This window comes from Dioscorea cayenensis, chromosome 11, assembly GCF_009730915.1.
Source record: "Dioscorea cayenensis subsp. rotundata cultivar TDr96_F1 chromosome 11, TDr96_F1_v2_PseudoChromosome.rev07_lg8_w22 25.fasta, whole genome shotgun sequence".
Lineage (NCBI taxonomy): Eukaryota > Viridiplantae > Streptophyta > Magnoliopsida > Dioscoreales > Dioscoreaceae > Dioscorea > Dioscorea cayenensis.
The window spans coordinates 17,432,403-17,455,134 of record NC_052481.1 but is presented as its reverse complement, the minus strand read 5'-3'; the positions used below and the strand labels follow the sequence as shown (position 1 = coordinate 17,455,134).

The following is a 22,732-nucleotide window of genomic DNA, read 5'->3' as shown; positions in this document are numbered from 1 at the left end:
TTACCCAACCAAGTTTGCTTGTATGGAATGTGGACACCATGTTCCTGTAACATGTCATTTTCAATGTCGATGGCCTTGTACAAAGGCTGCTCTTTGAGCTTCTGAATGACTCATGCGCTTACCCATTTTTTGGACGCTTTTGGATGAGACACCGATTTAATTCTACCACTGCAAATGTGTGTCGGGTGTATTGTCTTGATTCTGAAAGTATTCTTATTATATTCCTTCGATGCATGAAGGTACCATGGATAACTAACGATAGCGCATTCTATAGTCACCTGGTGTTTTTCATTCTTTATGAATTTGAAGTCGAAATTCCGTTTGATAGCAAAATTATGAAGTGCATTTCTGAAATTTTCAACACTTACAAAATGTTGTCCGATATCCAACGACAACACCTCGGATTGATCTAATGAGGAAGAAAGGCATGACACACCATTCAGGTCACCATGAGGTGGAATGGATAAGCTCGCAGAATTCGAATTCCTGCCATTACTTCAGTTTAAGAGAGAAACGTCAATATTTTAAGCGGAAACACAAAAGCTTAAATGGAAAGTAGATAATTTAAACAGTAAAATAATATTTTAAAAGGAAACATAAAATCTTTAATGGAAAAGAATATTGTTAAAGGGAAACTAGATAATTTTAAACCGAAACTGGACAACTTTAAATGGAAACTGGGATTGGAAATGGATAACAAAGCAAAGCTTACGGTTTTGTTTAATTTTATGCAGAAACATATGGTTTAAGCAAAAACTTGATTATTTAAGGGAAAACATATGGTTTTAAGCGGACACTAGGATAATTAGGCAATAATTAACTTCTACGACTATGTAAAGATAAAACATAAAGGAGAAGAACTTTACAACAAGAAGAAATCATTTCAGTAGGATGCGACAATGACACATCATCTGTCTCAACCACTAGATCGAGTGCAGCGTATTTGAAAAGGGAGTACACGTGACACATGCGCAAGAAGTCAATCTCATTTTCTATTGGACAAACTATTTTATGTCCATCGGGTGTGACAAACTTCACCCTGACATGAAAAACATTAATTCAGACCCCATCACTCACATATCTCCACTAACACTAATTCCCAAGAAGTCAGCGCCGTGAACACTAGCACTGGTCCCTCACCGTTGTATTTAGTAATAGCATAAAAACTCTCCATAATAAACCTGCATTTGTATAAATTATTACTCTCTCTCGCAGGATGATCAATGTGAGAGAAAGGAAGAAATTCTCACTTTATTGGGCAACCGACAGAATTCCAACAATCCAAGGTGATGAGTCTTCCAAACTTTGTTTGAGAAAACAAATGCAAAAAATAATACAGAAAGGTATGCAAAACGGTTTGATATGATGTGATTGGACGGTTTTTTCCTACCAATTTCAAGGGCATAGAAGGAATTTCACAACATGGACAATGCTCGGGTGTCCTACAGGGGGCAAAAAGCAAGTGAAGGGCTGTTTGGGGTATTTGAAACTTGCAGGGGCTGTATGCGAAGATTTAAAATTCCTGAGGGGTAAACAGTAATTTCCCCTTTTTTATTATAAAAAAAAGTTAATTGGAACTATAGTTTATATTAGTTGTGATGTCTAATTATTTTGTCACTATTACATTTTCAATTATAACAATTTAGTATCTATCACAATTATGTGTTTACCTTTTATGTCGACAATTTTAGATACAAGAAAAATTTAAACTTGTAGTGCCCACAGTCTTTTATAAATTAGTATAAAGTCTATTTTTCGTACCCAATCTCAAGATTTATGTATAGATTTTTAAAAATTTATTAGGTGTTTTAAGTAATTATAGATGAAATTTAAAAAGTTTCTAAAATTATAATTTATCCAATACTTAAAATTTATATTATAAGGCTTAGAAACAGGCCTTCAATTTAGATCATACCTAGGATATATAGTATTAGAGAAAAATTTTAAAATTAAAATCAAAATTAAACAGATATTTACAAAATCTCACAAAACAAAATATGGATAATGTAAATTTCTTTTAAAAAAATAAATTTAAAAATGACATATATCCTGAATGAACTTAACATATAAAAGGAATAAACAAAGATAGCCCAACCTTGAGTACTTATGTGTCTAAGGAGATCAGTGGTAATGATTTGGCTTTATTTGATTCGGAGAAACAAAGTAACTCAACTTGCTCAAGATGTAGAGATGCATATCATTGATGGTTAGAAGATTTGCTTTTTTTCCTTTTCTTAAATTCTTTTGCTTCCTTTATGCAAAGAATAAGAGATAATTGTTGTTATGCTTTATCTTTTTCATCTTCAAAGTTAGGTTTATTGGATTTTTTCAAAGATGGTTATTTGTCATTGTTTTTATTTTCAGCACTTTAAATCTTAGGCTAATAGTAGGACTGTGTTATTTATTTAAAACAACAAAAAGCCAAATATAACATGGAATTTGTCTTTTCTCAATTGAGAAGAAATAATGGTATGAAAGTTGTAATTAAATTAAAATATTTTGAAAATTATAAAATTATTTTATTAGATTCTTATTTTTGTCTAAATATGTAGAATAAGCATCAAGAAGCGAGAATAACATTAAGTACCAAAAAAGGAGTTGAATTCTAGCGGTAGCTGAGGATGAAAAACGAAAAGGAAATTCAAATGCATAGTCTTCATCTCCAAATTTACATTAGAGAATAGTTTAGGATAATTTTATAGTTGTATTTTTGGATATTTAAATTTCCAATTTTATATATTTGAAATAAGAATTTTGTACTTTTTAGTGAAATTTATCTATTTTTATATAATATTAAAAAAATTTATTTAGTGACAACATTATTGTTAAATTAATAATTTTATTTGTGACAATAATAAACACATGACACTATCTCTAAACAACATTAGTGATGAAGTATTGGTCACCAATAAAAATATTATTTTTGACAAAAAAATATTTTGTTATCATTTTAAATCATTTTAGTGTCAACAATGGTGTCACAATAAAATGAACTATTGTGATCATTTTATACATCACTATTTCGCATTTTTTGTGCTAACAAAATTATCTCAAATAGTAAGATTTTTGTGACAATATAGTTTTATCACAAATACCAATGTTTTTGACGGCAACAATTTAGGCGTAAAATTTTGATTATTTGTAGCCACATAGTTTTATCACAAATATTGAAATTTTTACTGACAATAATTTGATCATAAATTTTTATGTAATTGTGGCCAAGATTTTAAAGTGGGTCAGTATTGTATTTGCTATGGAGGTACTTGTGACGAGATGTACCAACCTCAAAAATTGGTCATTATTACTAATAGTGACAAAAATTACTGCTTTTAGTAACAACTTTGGTTATCACTAAAAATATAATTTTTTGTAGTGTATTATCAATCTGACAACCATGAAAGAAAGGGGATCTCGATGTCGCCTTGCTAAACATGAATCCAGGCACAGAATGAACATAAATCGAGAACTACCCCACTTTGCCATTCTACCAAACACCAAAAATCCCCCGAGAAAATAATCAATGCCAAAAAAATCTTGGAAATAGAGACCGTAGACTATCTAAAAAAATCAATGCCAGAGGAAATCAAGAGGCAAATGAGCATGGGCAAGAAAGAGAAAAACGATCTTAGGATTTCAGTTTTAGGGTTACCAAGAAGAATCTTGGAAGAAAAGCAATTGGAGTTGATCCATAGGAGAGCGAGGATGAAGTGGAGGACAGAGAAGAAGACGATGAACAGGAGATTGCGTCGCATGGAGAACGATGCCTTCTTTTTCGCCATCGTGAAGAGCTCCGTGCCTCCGCCCCACCATGGTTGTATTAATGGTTCTCTTTTATATAGTGTATTATATTTTTTTTTAAAAATGGCAAATGATGGAAGTAACATTACTTTCATGGCTCTTTTTGGATTGTCACAAAAAAGCAACTGATCTCGAAAATCCACTATCAACTTGAGTCGCTACAACCCATGTTTCTTGTAATTGTTACCAAATTTCACCTAAAGGAAAATCCTTTAAGGCCAAGGAAAAGCCTTCCCACTCACGTCCTCAAAACTCTAAGAAACCCAAACCTTTAGAGAAAAATCCTAAACACTATTTTGTTGTGGTGGAACAAACCATATTTCTTGTGATTGCTTATTTGGCAAGACTAAACTTATCAAGAAAACCTCTGGTCCACCCAAACCACAAGTAAATGTGCTTGAAATGGGTGAACCCTCCTTTTTAGGTTTGTTTCTTTTATTCCTTCTATCAATTTGACTTGCCAAAACCTAAAGTGGTTTCTTGATTCTGGTGCTAACGTCCACATCTGTGCTGAACATTTCTGGTTCTTCACTTATCAGGTCTCAAGTAGAGGATGTGTAACTCTTAGAAATGGATCGGTAGCACATGTGCTAGAGAGGGGATGGACTGATTTGAAGATGATTTTTTTTTTAAAAGTACTCACCCAATTAGACGTTCAGCATGTATCTGACATTAGGAAAAATTTGATAAGTGGTTCACTTTTGATTCAGTCTAGATAAAAGATTGTACTTGAGTCAAATCGCCTTGTAATCTCTAGAAGTAATCTTTTTGTTGGCAAAGGTTTTGTATCTGGAGATCTGTTCAAACTCAATATATGTGAACCTTATGATTTATCCTTTAATGAAAGTTTTGATTATCCTTCTTCTTGATCTGTTGTTTTGAATGTTGAGTCTCATGATATTTGGTATTAAAGATTGGGTCATGTGAACTTTGGAACCATTAGAAGGTTGATGAACCTTAAACTAATTTGTAAATCCAATATTGATCAAGGTTCTAAATATCATATCTGTGTTTAAGCCAAATTACCTAAGAAACCTTTCCAACACATCAACTAAAACTCTGATCTTCTTGATTTTGATCCATAGTGATGTGTGAGATTCTTGTAGACCTCCTACCAGAGCAAGAAACTGTTATTTCATTATCTTTTATCGATGATCATTCCAGATTCTGTTATACCTACTTGCTCAAATCTAAAGATGAAGCCCTTGGCAAGTTCAAGATTTTTAGAGCCGAAGCTTAAAACCAACTAGGCAAGACCATTAAGGTTCTTAGATCTGATAGAGGTGGAGAGTATACTTCAAATTCTATATCTTCATTTTGTGAACAAAGTGGGATTGTGCATGAGTTTACTACTTCTTACACTCTTGAGTCCAATGCGGTTACTGAAAGGAAAAACTGGATATTGATGGACATGATAAAGGCAATGCTATTAAGTTCTGGTATACTCGAGAACTTGTGGGGGATGGCTCTACTCTCAGCTTGCTTTATCTTGAATCGGATTCCTTTATAAGACTGTAGCACAACACCTTATGAACTTTGGAGAAAGAAAGAGTCCCACAACTTAACTACTTCAAAGTGTGGGGGTATCTAGCTAAGGTTAAAATCCCTAATCCTAGAATTAGAAAAATAGGTCCCAAAACCCTTGATGCAGTGTTTGTAGGGTATATCCTAGAAAACAATGTTGGGAGATTCTTAGTTATTAACTCAAAGATGAGTGAAATAGCTAGAAATACAATCATTGAAGCTAGAGACACTGTCTATTGTGAGAATATCTTCCCTCTGAGATTAGCCTCTAGTCCCACTCCTTTTGTACCTCTAACCTCTAGCTCCACTTTTGGGTTAATTCGTATTCCTGTACATGAACTGATGAGTGTAAATTTATACATTATTTAATATTATTTTATACACTCATTAGATATGTATTAGAGTACTTTTGTGGAATACGATGCTAAATATGGTGTAAATTATATTTTTAGTTATCGTGTAATACTTAAAGATGAGAGAAAGTCAAAAGAAGTAAGAAAGAGCCAAAATTAAGAAAATGGAGCTCTCTTGGCATCAACAATGGAAGAACAGGTCAAGCCACAAGTGATCTCGTAAGGCGTGCGACCCATCATCTCATAAGTAGGTCCTAAATGGCTAGATATAAATATTTATGATGAGGATTTTGAAAGGATCTTTTGAATCTTTTGAGGCCAAAGCCAAGAAAAAGAAAGGATGCTTTTCTCCAGACCTTTGGAGCTGAATCATCAGGAGGAAATAACTGGCCTACCTTAGAGGATAGAGATTGGAGCCATCAAAGAGAGTCTTCGCGGTGTCTTTGGAAGGTTTTTGGGAAGTTCTACGGCAATCATCAAGGGTACAATTGAGAAGAGGGTTTTTATGTTTTCATTGATTTATATTACCTATTGTTAATTGTATTATGGTTCTCCTTTAATGGAGAACTAATTTTGTAGATGCTTGGGCATAGATGAACTTTACGGTTTGATTCATTTTAACATTGGTTGTTGATCTTTATGCTTTTAATTGATTTCTAATTGCAATACATATTGTTTGAATTCAATCATGAGTTTTCAATGTCTTGATTGCTATCGAGGCGAAAACCCTAGTTTCTTGTATGATTTTCTTGTGTGACTAGTCAAAAGACCAACCTAGCATAGGCAAGCTATGATTAAAGGGGATTTTTGAGTAAGCCTAGAAATATGAGACTTTAGAGTCGAGTGTTCTTTCCCATAATCCTCGCAAGTGAATTAGAAAGTAATTCTATACTCTTGGAAATCATAGGTAGTAGATTTAAGGAGAAATCATATTTCTACTCTCTATGGGATTAGGGGAAATCACTTCGAAAGAAGGTTTATCTACTTATTGAATTCTTGTTAATTCCTTTTGAGATTTTATATTGTGCAATGTAATTGTGGGGTATCTATATCAGCATTATACTGGATTCCTTACTATTCACCTTACAAGAGGGGATAATATATTTTAGGATTTTTTTCGGTTCAAATAGGATTGCTAGCTTACAACCCTTGTCTTGGACTTATAAAACCCTAGAGGAAAAGTTTATGCCTGAGCATCCCATTTCCTCTTGCTTATTCAGCCGTCTCTGTTTTCGTATACTTGATTTTTGTTTTTGTTCTTCTTATTTGTTTTCACACATCACATCTTTGCATAGGCTACTTTTCAGAATTTGGATTAGTACTAATAGACTCTATTTTCCGTGGATCGATATACTTCTCTTTAGCACTTTATTACAAGATCGGCATGTACACTTGTGTCGCTATCAAGAACATAAAGAAGCAAGAAAGGAAGAGTTGGAAGGAATTTAGGTGATGATTTTGTCGCCTTTATAATTGAGGATACTCCTACCACGTATCAAGAGGCACTACAAGAAAGTAAAAATTTACTTACAGATAATTCTGTGGGTAACACTATAAAAATCCCTGGGTAAATCTGTTTACCTAGGGAATACCCAGGGATTTGAGGCCCTAGCTAAATTGCTCGTGGGTAAAACATTACCCACAAAATTTCTTATCCCTAGGTAAATTACCCACGGATCAAGCTCTGGGTATATAATTGATATCGCTAACTAATTAATTCCTGGGATTTGATAAAACACCAGGAATTAGCCACGAATTAATCTCTGGGGAACCTCTGGGTAAATGTCCCCACGAAACATCCCTGGGTAAGTCCTAGGTAAATATATCTTTAATAATAGAAAATCCCTGGGTAAACCCTGGGTAAATATCCTATTAATAATATAAAATTCCTGAGTAATCCCTAGGTAACTCTTTTGTGAATTATATAAATTCCTTGTGTAATACCTGGGTAATTCTAATGTTAAAATTTAAAATTCCTGGGTATTCGATAAGCAATTAATTGAAGCTACATCCATTAAATCCCAAATTCAAATATAATTTAAAAATAGCAATCTCTAATATTTTTATAAATTATTCTATAAATAAAATATAGCAATGCGTAAGTATTTAGGATATCAACAATACCACTACATAAGAATGTAAGACATCAACAACAATTAACAATACAAAAAAAAATACCCAAAGTTAGACAAGAAAAATAAAGTAGCAATTAAAGCACAAATATTTATAAAAGTCCAGGATCTTCACCACCATCTCCATCTCCATCTCCATCTCAATCTCTTGTGCCTTCACACTCCTCTGGTTGATTGTTACTTGCATTTTGTGTTTCATGTAGAGGAGGCATACGTGATTACACAACATCTCTATTGTTCTTTTCAAATCAACTATCAAATTATCTTAAGCCTATATCTTCTTCTTCATAGTTGCCAACTCATTTTGAAGCTCCTCTTGATTTTGTGACTCAAAAGAGGTAGCACTTGATTTGCTTGCATTTGTATTACCACCATAATAATAAGATGCTTGAGATCCAAGACCATACACCCTTCTCTTTTTCTCACCACCAACTGCCTCATAATAAAGTGCAACCTCATCTATTGGTTGAGCATTGCCATTTCTAGATTCAGAAATTGCTTGAGGTGCCTCTCTCAAGCTCAATACTTTATCCTATATGCATAATATAAAATGTATAAATAAATAATTACAAATAAACTATGAAAAGTAAAATGAAAAATTCATGATGATTTAAAAGACTTTAAAAACTTACATTGAGTGATTTAGACATTTCATCAAATAAAAAAGTTTGTCCATCATGCTTCTTAGTATGAGTAAAAAGAAACAACTCATGTGGTGAAGGCATATGGCCTAATGAAGATGCCTATAACATAGAAAAAATATATGCTTTAGCTATGATTATTTAGTTAACCATAAAATCATATGAAATTTTAGACATTAATAAAAAAAACATATGTAAACAAGGTTTGTCCATCATGCTTTTTAGTGGTAATAAATAAAAAAACCACTCATGGTGTGAACACATCCATCCTAATGAAGATGCTTATAACATTCAAAATATATACATTTTGACTATATATAATCATTTAGTTAACAATAAAAGCATATGTAAGTTTAGACATAAATAAAAATGAAGCACTTTACTTTATAGTACAACAAGCACAAACTCATATAACATGCAAGTTAATTTTATTTATATTGCAACCAACAAAAATTCATTCATCATACAAATAAATTCTATTTATACTTACAAGTCTTTTGCCATGTTCAACATTAGATACTGACCCTCCAGTATGAGATGACAGTCCTGCAATGCTCTTTCGATTATTTGAATTTTCTTCTCATTTCATCTTAAATTTAGGTTTATCCCAAGAGGCTTTCCAATGTCTCCAAACATCATCTGACATGTATTCTGGTTTCTTTTCAGAATTTCTTATATCTCGCAAAAAATCACTGTATCGTTGTGAAGCTTTCACAACCCATGCCACATTCACTTGTGCCTCCACTGAAGAATCCCACACACAATGATTCTGCAAAACAATAGACTTGTTGATATTCAATAACGAAAAATGGAATGAAATAAATAACTTGAATTCAAAATAAAAATACCCTAAACTCCTCAAAATAAAAATCTTTTGTAGCTTGTGAAATTGTTTTCCATATGTAGCCATTAGTGTCCACCTTTTGTTTCAACACCTTTGTTATCACACGTGAATAATTTGCTAGAGGGTTCTAATCTGTTATAATTATAAGCATGTAAATGTGTTCATATATTATATCATATAGTTATATTTAAAACAAAAACTTCTTACAATCCATTCACAACCACGATGCGAAGTCTACCCCCATTAGCTGTTACACCAACTGGATCATTACTATCTTGGGATCTAGTAGGAGTTGAAATTGTATGATTTGGGTAATTGTTTGCAATATCACAAGATGCATTTATGGGATTAGGGGTCTCAGTTGCTGTATCATTAAGCTGAATGACATTTAAAGGATTTGTTAAGTTCTCTTCATTTGTAGGATTAGTGTGCATCCCACCAGACCTTTCTCCTCGATATGGCCCTATCCTTCCTTTACCTCTAGGCATGTCTACAAAAATAACTAAATTGACATATATAAATTATAAATTTAACAATAATAAATAAATTCAAATAAAGCATTGCAAATGCATAATAATATTATAAAGAAAAACTTTGAAAATGCTACATAAAGTTAAAAGCAAATTATTTTCGGTACATTAAAATAAAACATAACATAGATAATACTACATAAGGTTTAAAGCAAATTATACTCAGTAGATAAAATAGAACATGACTTACAAAATGCTACGTGAGATTAAAAGCAAAGTATATTCAGTGCATTAGAACTAAAATAACACTATTCACTATCAATAGACATGTTATCATCTTCATCATCTTCATCATCTTCCATTTCTGTTTCTTGCAAATTAGGTTCAACTGCATCTTCTAAGTCAACATCATCATGTCCATCATCTACATCAACAAAAGCACCATTTGAATCATTTAAAGGTATTCTTGCATCATCAATCGCATCAATCGATTGCACTTCTACTTCATCATCTTGGAATGGCAAATCAGTTATAGGGATATCAATAACTGATCTAGATTTAACTCTACACACAGCCCACCAGTCAACCTTGTCACGCTTCATACTTGGATAAGGTGCATAACATACTTGAAATGCTTGTTCTGCCAAAATGAAAGATTCATATTTGTTAAACCTTCTTTTATGGTTGATATCAACAAGATTGTAGCCCTTATGAACTTTCTTCCCAACATTTGGAGTTGGATCAAACCAATCACACTTGAAGAGGACAACTTTTTAAATTGGAAGTGCTGGATATTCTAATTTGATAATTTCCTTTAAAATACCATAATAATCACTTGATAGCTCACTGTAATTAGAACCATTGATGCACACTCCTTGATGATTTGACTAGTGACATTATTGTTTGAATCATGTACCTATTAAATAAATATAAAATTGATATTCCAAAAACATAAACAATGATAAAAGAATTATAAGTAATAATACTTACATAACATCGAAACCAATTGGCAAATTCTGCAGACTATTATTGCATGACTTCGAAAAGAGATGACTCATTCTGCCAACCTCTCTGACCTAACCATCAGAAAAGCGAAAAAGAATCTCTGATGAACAAAACCTGCTTCCTAATCCAAACTTTCATGCAAATCAGGCCTTTTTTTCATATTATCATCAATTAGGCCTTACAACTAATCTGTCCATTGTTATATTAGAAGGCAATTGGTGTTTTACACTCTCTCTCACACACACACACACACAGTGATTCAAAATTGTTTATCACCGATCATTCAAAATACACTCTGCTCCAAATTAACAGATAAAGGAAATAGAAAAGAACTAATGAGCATTACAACAAAAACACCAGAAGGTACACCACACACGCACCAATATCAATCAACAAAAGGAAACTAACATAAGCATAAACACAAATCTTCAAGCAATGATCGAAGGCAAGAAAATAACGAATCTTACAAGAGGACGACATGCAAAGCAAGTCAAAAATGAATTCAACAAGATCACAATATGTAAGTATGAAAGAAAAGTAACAAAATAATAAGTATCATAATTCCAATCTTTCATATTATTCTGGGCAGTGCAAGTAAAATACAATGCCAATGTCAGTTCTTAATCATAAATTTTCATTGACATATTAAATCAACCACACCAGAACTATCAATGGCCATTATATTGTAATCATCGATCACCCAACGCATCCAATTCATTAATCAACAAATCAGGACAAACCTCGCCAATTTTAACCGATCATTCCAGATAAATTCTTAATTTTGGGTAATTTGTTCAAAAAATCATACCAATAAGTACTCAGGTCATTAGCTTCATTGCAAAAATATTTCTTCTTATCGCTAAGTTCATTCATACATCAAGTACCCAACATGATTCAATCAGAGTTGCGCAGCATACCAAAATCACAAAAAGAAAGAAAGAAAGAATTTAGCTGATTCATATTCTTCCTTGTGCAATAGAATTCTTTTCAGGGATGGCGACAACTGCAGATTTTTATCACCAAAAGCAGTGATGGTCCATAACTAACCAACAATCTTTTGTTACTAAGAAAGGATAAGATGGAGCCGGCTTCACTCCAACTAAAACACACACGCACACACACACACACACACACAGAGTGATTCAAAATTGTTTCTTTGCTGGGGTTGGCTTCTAAGTTGTAACTGTGGGCACCATATGTTTCAAATTTTGATGTTTGGAGCTATATATATCAAATCCTTGTCATGGGTGTCATACATTTGATGTATTCTTTTCTAGGGAAAGTAATGTACATTGTCAACCTTTCATGGTAACAATAACATGCATTCATTTTCAACTTGATGTGAGCTAGGGTTTCCATATCTTCAGTTCCACTATGCAATTGACGGAACCAAATAAATTTCAGTTTATTTATAGCTCAAATATAATCTACCGTATAGATAAGAAAGAATTTTGGTAATTTTGGTTCATTAGATTAATTTAGTTGATGTAGTAGAATACATGCTAGACTTTCAAAGTGATGTCTTGTAGTTTTGGTTTATTTTTGGTAATTTTGATCAACAGACTGAAAGAGAAGGAACATGGACAAAAACAACTCTCAAATACATGCTAGACTTTCAAAGTGATGTCTTATAAATAATAAAGCTCAACCTCATTTTGGAAAGAAGACAATTAAAAAGGTTTTTGCAGTTAACTTTGGTGGCACAACATGCTTTTAATGCCCATTAATTACTCAACATACATAACACATTGATGGGAATTCACCTTCCCTTGCAAATACAACCCTTTTGATTATTCTTCATGTGCACTTGTAGTAGCACTCCAAGTAATGCCCCTTGGTAGTCTCGTTCCAATTTCAACGTACCTTTAAATGCAAACAAGAATATTCTTCCATGCATGATTCCTTCTTCAAATAGATAGATATAGAATCTATGAGGCTATTACGTAGAAGTACGTTTTATGCAACAACTCTTACTATTAGATAGAAAATGATCCTATGATCTTGAACCGATCTTACTTAGGATCATAAATCGCTCAAGTTTGTCTATAGAAGAATGAGTATGAGTATTAACTATGAGTAAAGGATTTATTGTTAAAAATCCAAAAGTTTATTTCCAATTTTAACTAATTAACTAGATCTTCAATTTTGTCCTTGAACAAAAAAAGAAAAAAGAAACCAAATAGCCAAAGAAGTTTGGTTTAACCATGATATATGATGTGTATCTAAATCCTAGATTAAGGTATTTTAGTAAAAAAAATAATTTCTAGTAAAAACATTTTCCGCTAACTAAACACTGTAATGTTACTTCCTGTAATGTTACTTCCTGACCAACCAAACAAAAATTGCACATATCCTCGTCAATATAACTTGGTAATCATATTTCTATCCCTGCAGTAATATAAGAATCCATGAACAAAACGACGCCTTTAGGTTGTTAATCTCACATTACATTGACGAATGTGATTTTTCCCTATTATAATCTTAAGTTGAATATAATTCGTAAAATACTAATTTGTAAATATTTTAAAATAAAAAAAAAACAAATATTTTATCAGATATAAAAATATTTTAGAATAAAATTTTTTAAATAAAAAATAATTAAATTGGAGGGAAATTTTAATATTTATTTAAAGTAACTAAGTTTGATTTAATTATTACTTTTTTAACTATTTAAAATTATATTTTGATAACAATTAAATATTTTTGTATTAAAATTTACTTTTTTTAATAATAAAAATATTTATTATTAAATAATTTTTATATTTACATAAATAAATGTTCTAAACTTTGATTTATTTGATACCTATCAAATAAAAATATTTTAATAAAATAATAATAGGTAATATAACATCCCTGAAGTTGATAATGTTACATTCTAATTAAATTACCGTTTTGTTAACCAATAAAAATTGGGCACATTTGCCATCGATATAACTTACAGATTACATTCTTGATAATTCTATTCCTTACATTCTGTGAATCAACCCGCGGTTAAACCTGTGCATTGTGATGTTTTATCCACATTAAAAAAAAATAAATAAAAGAAATAAATAAAAAACAGAAAAGATAATGCATCCATAAGCAACAGCCACAATGGCATATGTATCAGGTGGCATATATATATATATATCCGAAGATGTTTCCATGAGGAGACCATCCACTAAAATAATTAAATAAATAATTATAAATAGTTGCCACAAATAATGGCAAATAATTAAATAAATAATTATAAATAGTTGCCACAAATAATGGCAAATCACATCATAGATTCATAGTAGCTTGGCGGTTTTGGAAAAAAAAAACCCAAATCACATAAATTTTCTTTTATAATAATTTAACAGATTTTCCTACCAAAATAACTTTTTAATATAAAAACATATTATGCAAGCTGGCCACCAAACTCCAATATAATAAAAAAAATATAATTATGAATTGCTGTTAAATGATGCCAAACATCACAAACAATTTATAATTTAAAAAAAATTAAAAGTATATATCTCACATCGTTTTGCATAATAATGTGTACAAATTTTCCTACCATTAATAAAATAACAACTAACGCAGCTTGGGGACCATCCTCTAATATAATAAAAAAATATATCATTATTAATAACTGCCAAATGATACTCAACATCGCAAACAGTTTTATAATTTAAATTTAATTTTTCTTTTGAGTCCACAACAGGAACGGATAAAGAATCTTTTACTTAACTGGGCACAATTTATTATATATATCACTTTTAATTTGGTAAATAGTAAAAAAATAATTTGAAAAAAATAAACTATGTATATAATAATATTTTATGAGAATAATGGATATTTCAAATTTTAGTACCTCCATATAGATCCCACGTCGATGACATATATAATTTTAAAAAATAAAAGTAAATAAAATTATACGCATTGAATTTTTTTTCATAATAATTTATACAAAATTTTCTACTATTATGCAACCCTAGAGAACCAATGGATCATCCTTCATTATAATAAAAAAAATATATGCAATAATTATGAATGGATTTATGCACCTCTAGTAAAATAAAACATATATATATATAGGGGTGAGAAAAAAATTCGGATCCGATAATCCGATCCAGTATCCAATTTTTTGACCTAAATTTTTTGGATATCCGATCCCAAAAAAAAAAGTCAAGTACCCGAAATGAATTTTTTAGATAAAAACCTGGTCGGATCCAGGTCGGGAGAAATTAAAAATTGGTATCTAAATTAGATCCGATTTTAATTTTTATTATATTCTATATATATATATATAATAATTTTAAATTTTATATGGTCGAAAAAGTAAAAACGAAAAAAAATTCCAAATCCCTCATCTAAACCTTTTTAAAAGTTATATATATATATATATATAACTATATAAGTATATAACTCTTCAAGTTATTTGATTAGGTATTTTGATATTTTTTTATTTTTAGCACTTGCAAAATTGAAATTTATTAATGTGTATATATATATATATATATATATTAATAAATTTAAATTCTATAGGGGTTAGATGTAAAAAAGAAAAAAATTCCAAATCACTGCCTCCGGGCCCAACGGCGATTTTCTCACTTCTTCTCTCTAGCTTCTATTTAAATCTCTTTTCTCTAGCAACTAATGATCATATTTGATATAACTAAGATTGATAAAACTCTTTATTATTTTTGTTTTGACTTTTGTTGTGTGAAGAATAATATTAGAGTTTAATGCTAAGTTATAAATTTTTCATATTTGTTTTTTTATGTAATGTTGTTATATAAAATAAATAAACCCTTAAATTCGGATATCCGATATCCGATCCGGTTTAAACCGAATACCCAATTTTTGTTACCTAGTTTAAACTCGGTCGGATACAGGTCTAGTTTTTGCCGATCCCAAAAACCGGATACCCAATCCTATTTTAAAAACCGATCGGATATCCAGTTTTGCTCACTACTACATATATATATATAAGTAATTTAATGGTATATATGCCTCATAAATATAATAGTTTGAGTGTATATTTATGTAGTTAACATTAACGTTTAGTTAATAAAACTGCAAATACAAACATAAACTATGTCAAATGATTTTTTGTTTTTTATACTTTATATTTTATTTTACAAAAAAATATAGATGGACATCACAAGACTATAAGTTTTTCATCAACTAATTAAATAGCGGTTTGTTTTTTTAAAAAAAGCTGCAAGCTGTCCCTATTTAAGGGTTTATCAATGACAGGAAAGTATAGAAGTGTACTAATTATAGTTATTTAGTGTTTACTTAAAGACTTATTAACTTGACTATGCACCACATGAAACAATGAAAATCTTCCATTCATGTGCACATCGAGAAGATTTGCATGAATCATAACAAACTAAAAAGTTCATCCGCCATGTAACCTTAATTGAAGGGAAAGAATATGACTCCTCCCACAGGAGACCCATTCAGGATCTGTTTAAATAATATTTGGGCTAGAAACAGTAATGAACAATAGTACTACAGTATTATAGCACAAAGTTTCGATGATGCATCTATTCATCCGTTACCATGTGACAAGCCACTGTACTATACAGAGGTTTTCTAGTTTAAGTGCGTGTTTGAATTACCGTAATGGAATGAGGAGGAATGAAGTAATGAAAGACGGGGGAAAGGAATGGATAGAGGGATGGTAATGAAAAGGTGTTTGGTTGGAGAGATAATTTATTGAGAATGGGAAAAGTAGAAGAGTAATATATTGAGAATTGAAAAAGTAATGAAAAATATGATGTAAAGTTACTTTTATGCCCTTAATATAAATGAATAATTTTTATTGTTTATAAATATTTTAAATAAATTTTAATTATTATAATTAATTATTAATTATTTAATGGCTTATATTTGAAATAAATATTTATTTAATATAATTATTATATGATTATTATAATTAAATATTAATTATTTTAATATTTATACATTTATATTAAAATTAAATATTTTATGTAATATAATTATTATAATTAAATATTAATTATTTTAATATTAATACATTTTATATTAAAATATAAATATTTATTTAATATAATTATTATATGATTATTATAATTAATTATTAATTATTTTAATATCAATATATTTATATTTATTTAATAAATTAATATATTGTTATATTAATATACCCATATTCATATATTAGTGAGGAGTAAAATGAGTAATTTACACCTATTACCCTCCATTCTCTTTTATTCCCTCAATATGGGGGAATGAACCATTACTTTGTGGGGGTTATCATTAACCCCTCAAGGTAATGATTACCACCTTGAAATATCAACTAAACATGGGAATGGGTAATGAATCCCCAAGATTGCTCCCATTCAAATGCCCCTCCCGTTTGGCATTTTGCAGGGAAAGTAATTGCATGTAAAGTCTTTGCAGAGAAAGACTTTGCATGCAATTACTTTACCTGCAAAATAACATTACAACGTTTGGTTATCCCAATCAAAATTGTAATTACTTTGCATGCAAACTTAATTCTCAAAATTGGTATGAACTTGTTTTCAATGTAAAATTAGTTTTATTCTCATTTTTGCCCTTAGTTGTTATAGTTACTAAATTTGGGTTTTTATTCAACTCTAATAATATTATTAACTTAGTCCAAATAACAATTAACCTATTCTTCATAAATAAAAAAAAAATCAAATGGGGTTTTTATGTTTTTTTAGTACACTAAAAAAAATATAGATTTAAACCACCATGTGTTCCTAATTGTCCATCATACAATTTTATTTGTTTCAATTCTTACATCTATTGCCTTGATTGATATTATCCAACAAATATTCATGACACATTCCATATGAACAATCACACATTAATAAATAGCTCAAAGTATTACCATAAATTCATAATCCAAACTCAAAAGTACGACAAAGTCTAGACATATTGTTTTAATTATCCAAAACATAAAATATGTCCAAATCACAAACCACATTAAAATAGACATTACTGCAGTACGTAATCATTTTAAAAGTTTTTTGGGTTTTTCGGCATTCAAAAAAATCTCACTTTCTTTTATGGCTTAAGTAAACTATATTTTCATCAATGATTTGGTTGTGAAAAAAATTAAGGACTGAATATAATATCAAGATTTTACAAGGGTTTATACATAAAAAAAAACCCTATAAAAATCAATCAAAAACAAAGTCCACCAAGTTTTATTATCCACACTAGTTCAACATAGATTTGATTTAATCAAAACAAAAATTCTCCAATAAAAATTTTATCCAAACAAATATGAAATTTATTTATCTTTGATCCATTTAAAATATGAATTTTACACCAAGAAAAATTTAACAAAAATTTAGCACAAAATAATCTAACAAACTTGAGAAAAAAATATTACCAGGATTTCTCCGATTCAGAAGAAACGACAACTCTCCGCCGAATTGGAAATATGATCGCGTTAGGGTTTTTTCAAAGACAAAACAAACGAGAAAGAGTTTTATGTAATAAAGGGCAGTTTGGTAATTTGACAATTACCAAACTTTCCCATCCAACGGTGTAAACACTTTCACACCACCCCATGTGAATCACTTTCCCTAGTCAAGTGGAAAGTGATTACAAGGAGATTATATTATTTTTAAGAACCAAACGCTTGAAATAGATTCACTACTCTTACTTTGCAGGGAAAGTAACAACTTTACATCATACCAAACGGCCCTAAATGTCTAAACAAACTTTCCTAGCACCGAAAGATATTTAAAAAAAAAAATTCCTAACATTGAAAGATATCTTAAAAAACTTAATAATTTAAAATGAAAATATGAAATAACAAGTTAACCACGGCAACCAACTCTAAGCATTATGTTAACAGTGAAGGTGGTCCAATTGAGCACTATATAGGAAGTAGGAGTTCTCATCGCCCTCTTCAATCCTCCTAAATTTCTTCATAACAAATATGAGCACCATCTCTCATACCCGCACGTACGGAGATGCAATTCGGGTGGCCGCCGATCATGATCTCCGGCAACAGACAGTGTGTGTGACTGGTGCCGGCGGATTCATCGGATCATGGCTTGTGAAACTCTTGCTTCTCAAGGGATACAACGTTAGAGGAACAGTTCGAAACAACGGTTTCATTCTCCCCTCTATTATTAACTTTTTGTTTTTGAGTTTAAATATATCTTATGCATATATATATATAATTTTTTTAATAGGTTGAGAAAGTCTATATTTAATTCTACCATTAATTAAAAATCAAATTTATATTTATAATTTTATAATTAATTTAAAGGTTTCTATGCTCTTAAAACATTTTTTGTCAAGTTTTTTATTTATTGATCCAAAATCACATGAAATTACATATTTATTCTTGGGTAATCCCATCAGCAAGAGGGGCAGGCACATCTGTTAATACAAGTATACTTGAGCAGAGACGGAGTGAGGGATTATTTTCAATGGCCAAGTGAAAAAGAATCCTGAGAGGCCAAATAATAATTTTTATAAATATTTTAAAAAATATAATTTTTATAGTATATATATTTAAATTTGTTAAAAGTCAGGATCAAATAATATATTGATAAATATTTTTTTAAAACATAGTTATCTTAATTTTATATACAAATTTATAAAGAATAAGTGACCAAATAATAAATTTTTGTAAATATTTTTTAAAAATATATATTTTTTTAAATTACATGTAGTAATTTATAGAAAATCAAAACATGACTTCTCTAGATTCTTTAAACTATATCTAATAATTTTATTTATATAATAAATATTATTTGATAGTATAATATAGTCAAATATAATATATATATATATATATATATATATATTGTTGTGAGGGATATCTATTATCTCTTTTATTTTATACTCCCTCCGTTTGTCGCATTTAACTGGTCGATTAAGAAAATGTGGTTAAAATTAGTTGATTACCTATATTTTATAAAAAAATCCATTACTTTCCAAAATTACCCCTATTTAAAACTTTGAAGAATATAATTTAATGCTTAGTTGATTTTGATTTATTAAAAATTGTACAAGTATATTAAATTAAAAGATAAATTTGAGAAAAAAATTATTTAATGATGCACAAAGTTTTTAATGTGACAAGTAAAAAAGAACACAGAAGACATACAAAATGTGACAATTAAAAAAAATGGAGAGTATGTATATTATATTAACATATGTGCAAAAAAGATTGAGTCACGACCCCATTTGGCCCACCCTGCACCTCAGGGCTCACCTTGAGCCAAGTGCCATGAGGCAAGATCGCCCTGATCATGTCTACACAGTGGGTAAGCTCGACCCTGGCGCAGAAGCAAGAGTGCTTGGTCGAGTGGAGGCTAGTTTTTCTTTTTTATCTTAGGGCTAGAGCCCATTTATTCTAATTAATTAGCCTACGAAAATCAGCTGAACCCAACATCATATAATATATGTATATATATGTAATTTATGTTAATAATCATTTAGAGGATCCGAAGAACTTGCATTTGAAAGGATTGGAAGGAGCTGAGGGAAGACTGACATTGTACAAAGCCGATGTGTTGGACTATGAAAGCGTTTGTTTGGCGTTCGACTGCTGTGATGGAGTCTTCCATGTTGCTTCTCCGGTGACCAATGACCCGGCAAGTGCTTTATAAGTTTTGTGTAATGTTGTTGTTGTACTTTGAAATGCATGTAAATTAATTTGAGCTTCTTTTTGTTTTGTGTGGGTGTAGGAGAAGGTGAAAGTGGCGGTTGTAGGCACAGTGAATGCAATTAATGCGGCCGCGAAAGCCGGTGTTCGTCGATTTGTATTCACTTCTTCAATTGGAGCTGTTCACATGAACCCTAACAGAAGCTCAGACACTGTCTTGGATGAAAATTGCTGGAGTGATCTTGAATATTGCAAGAAGACTAAAGTTTGTTTCTTAACATTAACACTAGTATTTTTTTCCTTAATTTTACCTCCATTTTTTAGTAATTTTTGGAGATTTAATATCAAATAAACTTGGTACAATTTATTTTAACACACAAGCCGATAAAATTAGAGGTATATAATTTGAGACATATTTACATAGCTAAGATTGTTAAAAATATTTGTCATGATTAATATAGTGATTAAAGAAGAAAAATATGAATTTTACTTTGTACAGTAATGTTCTGTTACTGATCAAATTAAGTTAGTTTTGTATCACCATATAAGATTATTAGATCGATATAAATCAAACATTATATTCAGACTCAACTCAATCAAAAATAATATAAACATAATAAGACACAGGATGAAAGATTATACGTTGAAATTTATATTTATCACTTAATTGCTATCAAACTAGTAATTACTCTATCAAAAAATTGTTTGAATACAAAAACATACGTGCACATAAATATTATGCAACCATATATGGCTTTGTTCTTATATTTGATCATATTTAATTTATAAAAATAAAAGCATTGCTGCAATAAATTAGTTAATTATGTTTCTTATACTTAAACATATCAAAGAATTATTAGTCAGTTAAAAAATTGATCAACAGAATTGGTACTGCTATGGAAAAATATTGGCGGAACTTGCAGCAATGGACATGGCTAAAAAAAGAGAGTTGGACTTAGTGGTAGTAGTACCTCCATTGACAGTAGGACAAATGTTACAACCAATATTGAATGCAAGTTGTTTTAGGGTTCTCACCTACATGAGAGGAGCCAAGAAAGTTTACCCTAATGCTGTCATGGCCCTAGTTGATGTTAAGGATGTTGCTCAAGCTCACGTGCTTGTTTACGAAGACTCTAACGCTTCAGGGCGATATTTTTGCATGGCAACAGTGGTTCATCGAAGCGAGTTTGTTCGAATGCTTTTAGAGATGTTTCCAGTGTATCCCATCACAAATGAGTGAGTAATTTGATTTTAAAATTAAAGATATATGTTTCATTAATTTGAGGAAGATAGTAGTACATTAATTAAAAATATTATAATATAACTTTTTTTAAAAAAATATGAAAATAGATGTTTCTAAAATGGATATGTAGGTTATGGATGTAAACATGCATCAATAATAAACGAAATAATTTGAAATATGCACCTTTGCTAAGATTAAAAAAAAAATGACATAAATATTTAACACATTCTATTTTGTGTTAGATGCATGGATTAATAAACCTAAAAGCCTAGGTCTATTAAGAAAAATTTTAACAAACGTAAAGGCAATGAGTGTATATTTAATTAGATGAGGTTGCACTTGTTGATTATGTTTAAATTCTTAAGCAATTTATTCATTTTGGCTTGTGTTTTAGGTGTGAAGATAAGGTACACCCAAGGGTTAATCCTTACAAATTTTCAAACCAAAGACTTCAGGAACTTGGACTGGAGTATACACCAATAAAAAAAAGCCTATATGAAACAGTGAAGAGCTTGCAAGAGAAGGGCCACCTCCCTCCCGCCCACTTGCTTCCTGCGTCACCAAGAACTCCTTCTCTTTAAAATATTTCTGCCACAAGTCTATTTAACTGTTATCTCATAATAATTGTCTCTTGTGGAAAAGACCAAATGAAATGAAAGATTTCTTCAAACAAGAAAGAACTGAGATAACTATTTAATCAAAAAATATATGCAATAATTATTAATGGATTTATGCACCTTTAGTAAAATAAAACATATATATATATATATATAGGGGTGAGAAAAAAATCCAGATACGATAATCCGATCCAGTATCCAATTTTTCGACTTAAATTTTTTGGATATCCGATCCAAAAAAAAAAAGTCAAGTACCTGAAATGAATTTTTTAGATAAAAACCTGGTCAGATCCAGGTCAGGAGAAATTAAAAATTGGTATCTAAATTAGATCCGGTTTTAATTTTTATTATATTCTATATATATATATATAGGATAATTTTTAATTTTATATGCTTTAAAAAGTAAAAATGAAAAAAATTCCAAATCCCTCATCTAAACCTTTTTAAGAGTTATATATATATATATATATATATATATTAATAAATTTAAATTCTATAGGGGTTAGA

The 22,732-nt window shown here is 30.3% G+C and overlaps 1 protein-coding gene across 1 annotated transcript in view; it reads left to right on the top strand.

Annotated features, from left to right (window-relative positions):
- LOC120272154 (cinnamoyl-CoA reductase 1-like) overlaps window positions 1-22,279 on the top strand; it is a 36,596-nt gene extending 14,317 nt beyond the window's left edge. The window contains exons 1-5 of the mRNA XM_039278913.1: window positions 18,581-18,857; window positions 20,200-20,354; window positions 20,448-20,630; window positions 21,249-21,601; window positions 22,003-22,279. Of these exons, the coding sequence (XP_039134847.1) occupies window positions 18,683-18,857; window positions 20,200-20,354; window positions 20,448-20,630; window positions 21,249-21,601; window positions 22,003-22,189 (1,053 nt within the window). The 5' untranslated portion in view covers window positions 18,581-18,682 and the 3' untranslated portion in view covers window positions 22,190-22,279. Of the gene's footprint in view, window positions 18,858-20,199; window positions 20,355-20,447; window positions 20,631-21,248; window positions 21,602-22,002 lie in introns of the transcript that reaches the window.
- Window positions 22,280-22,732: the final 453 nt, after the last annotated feature.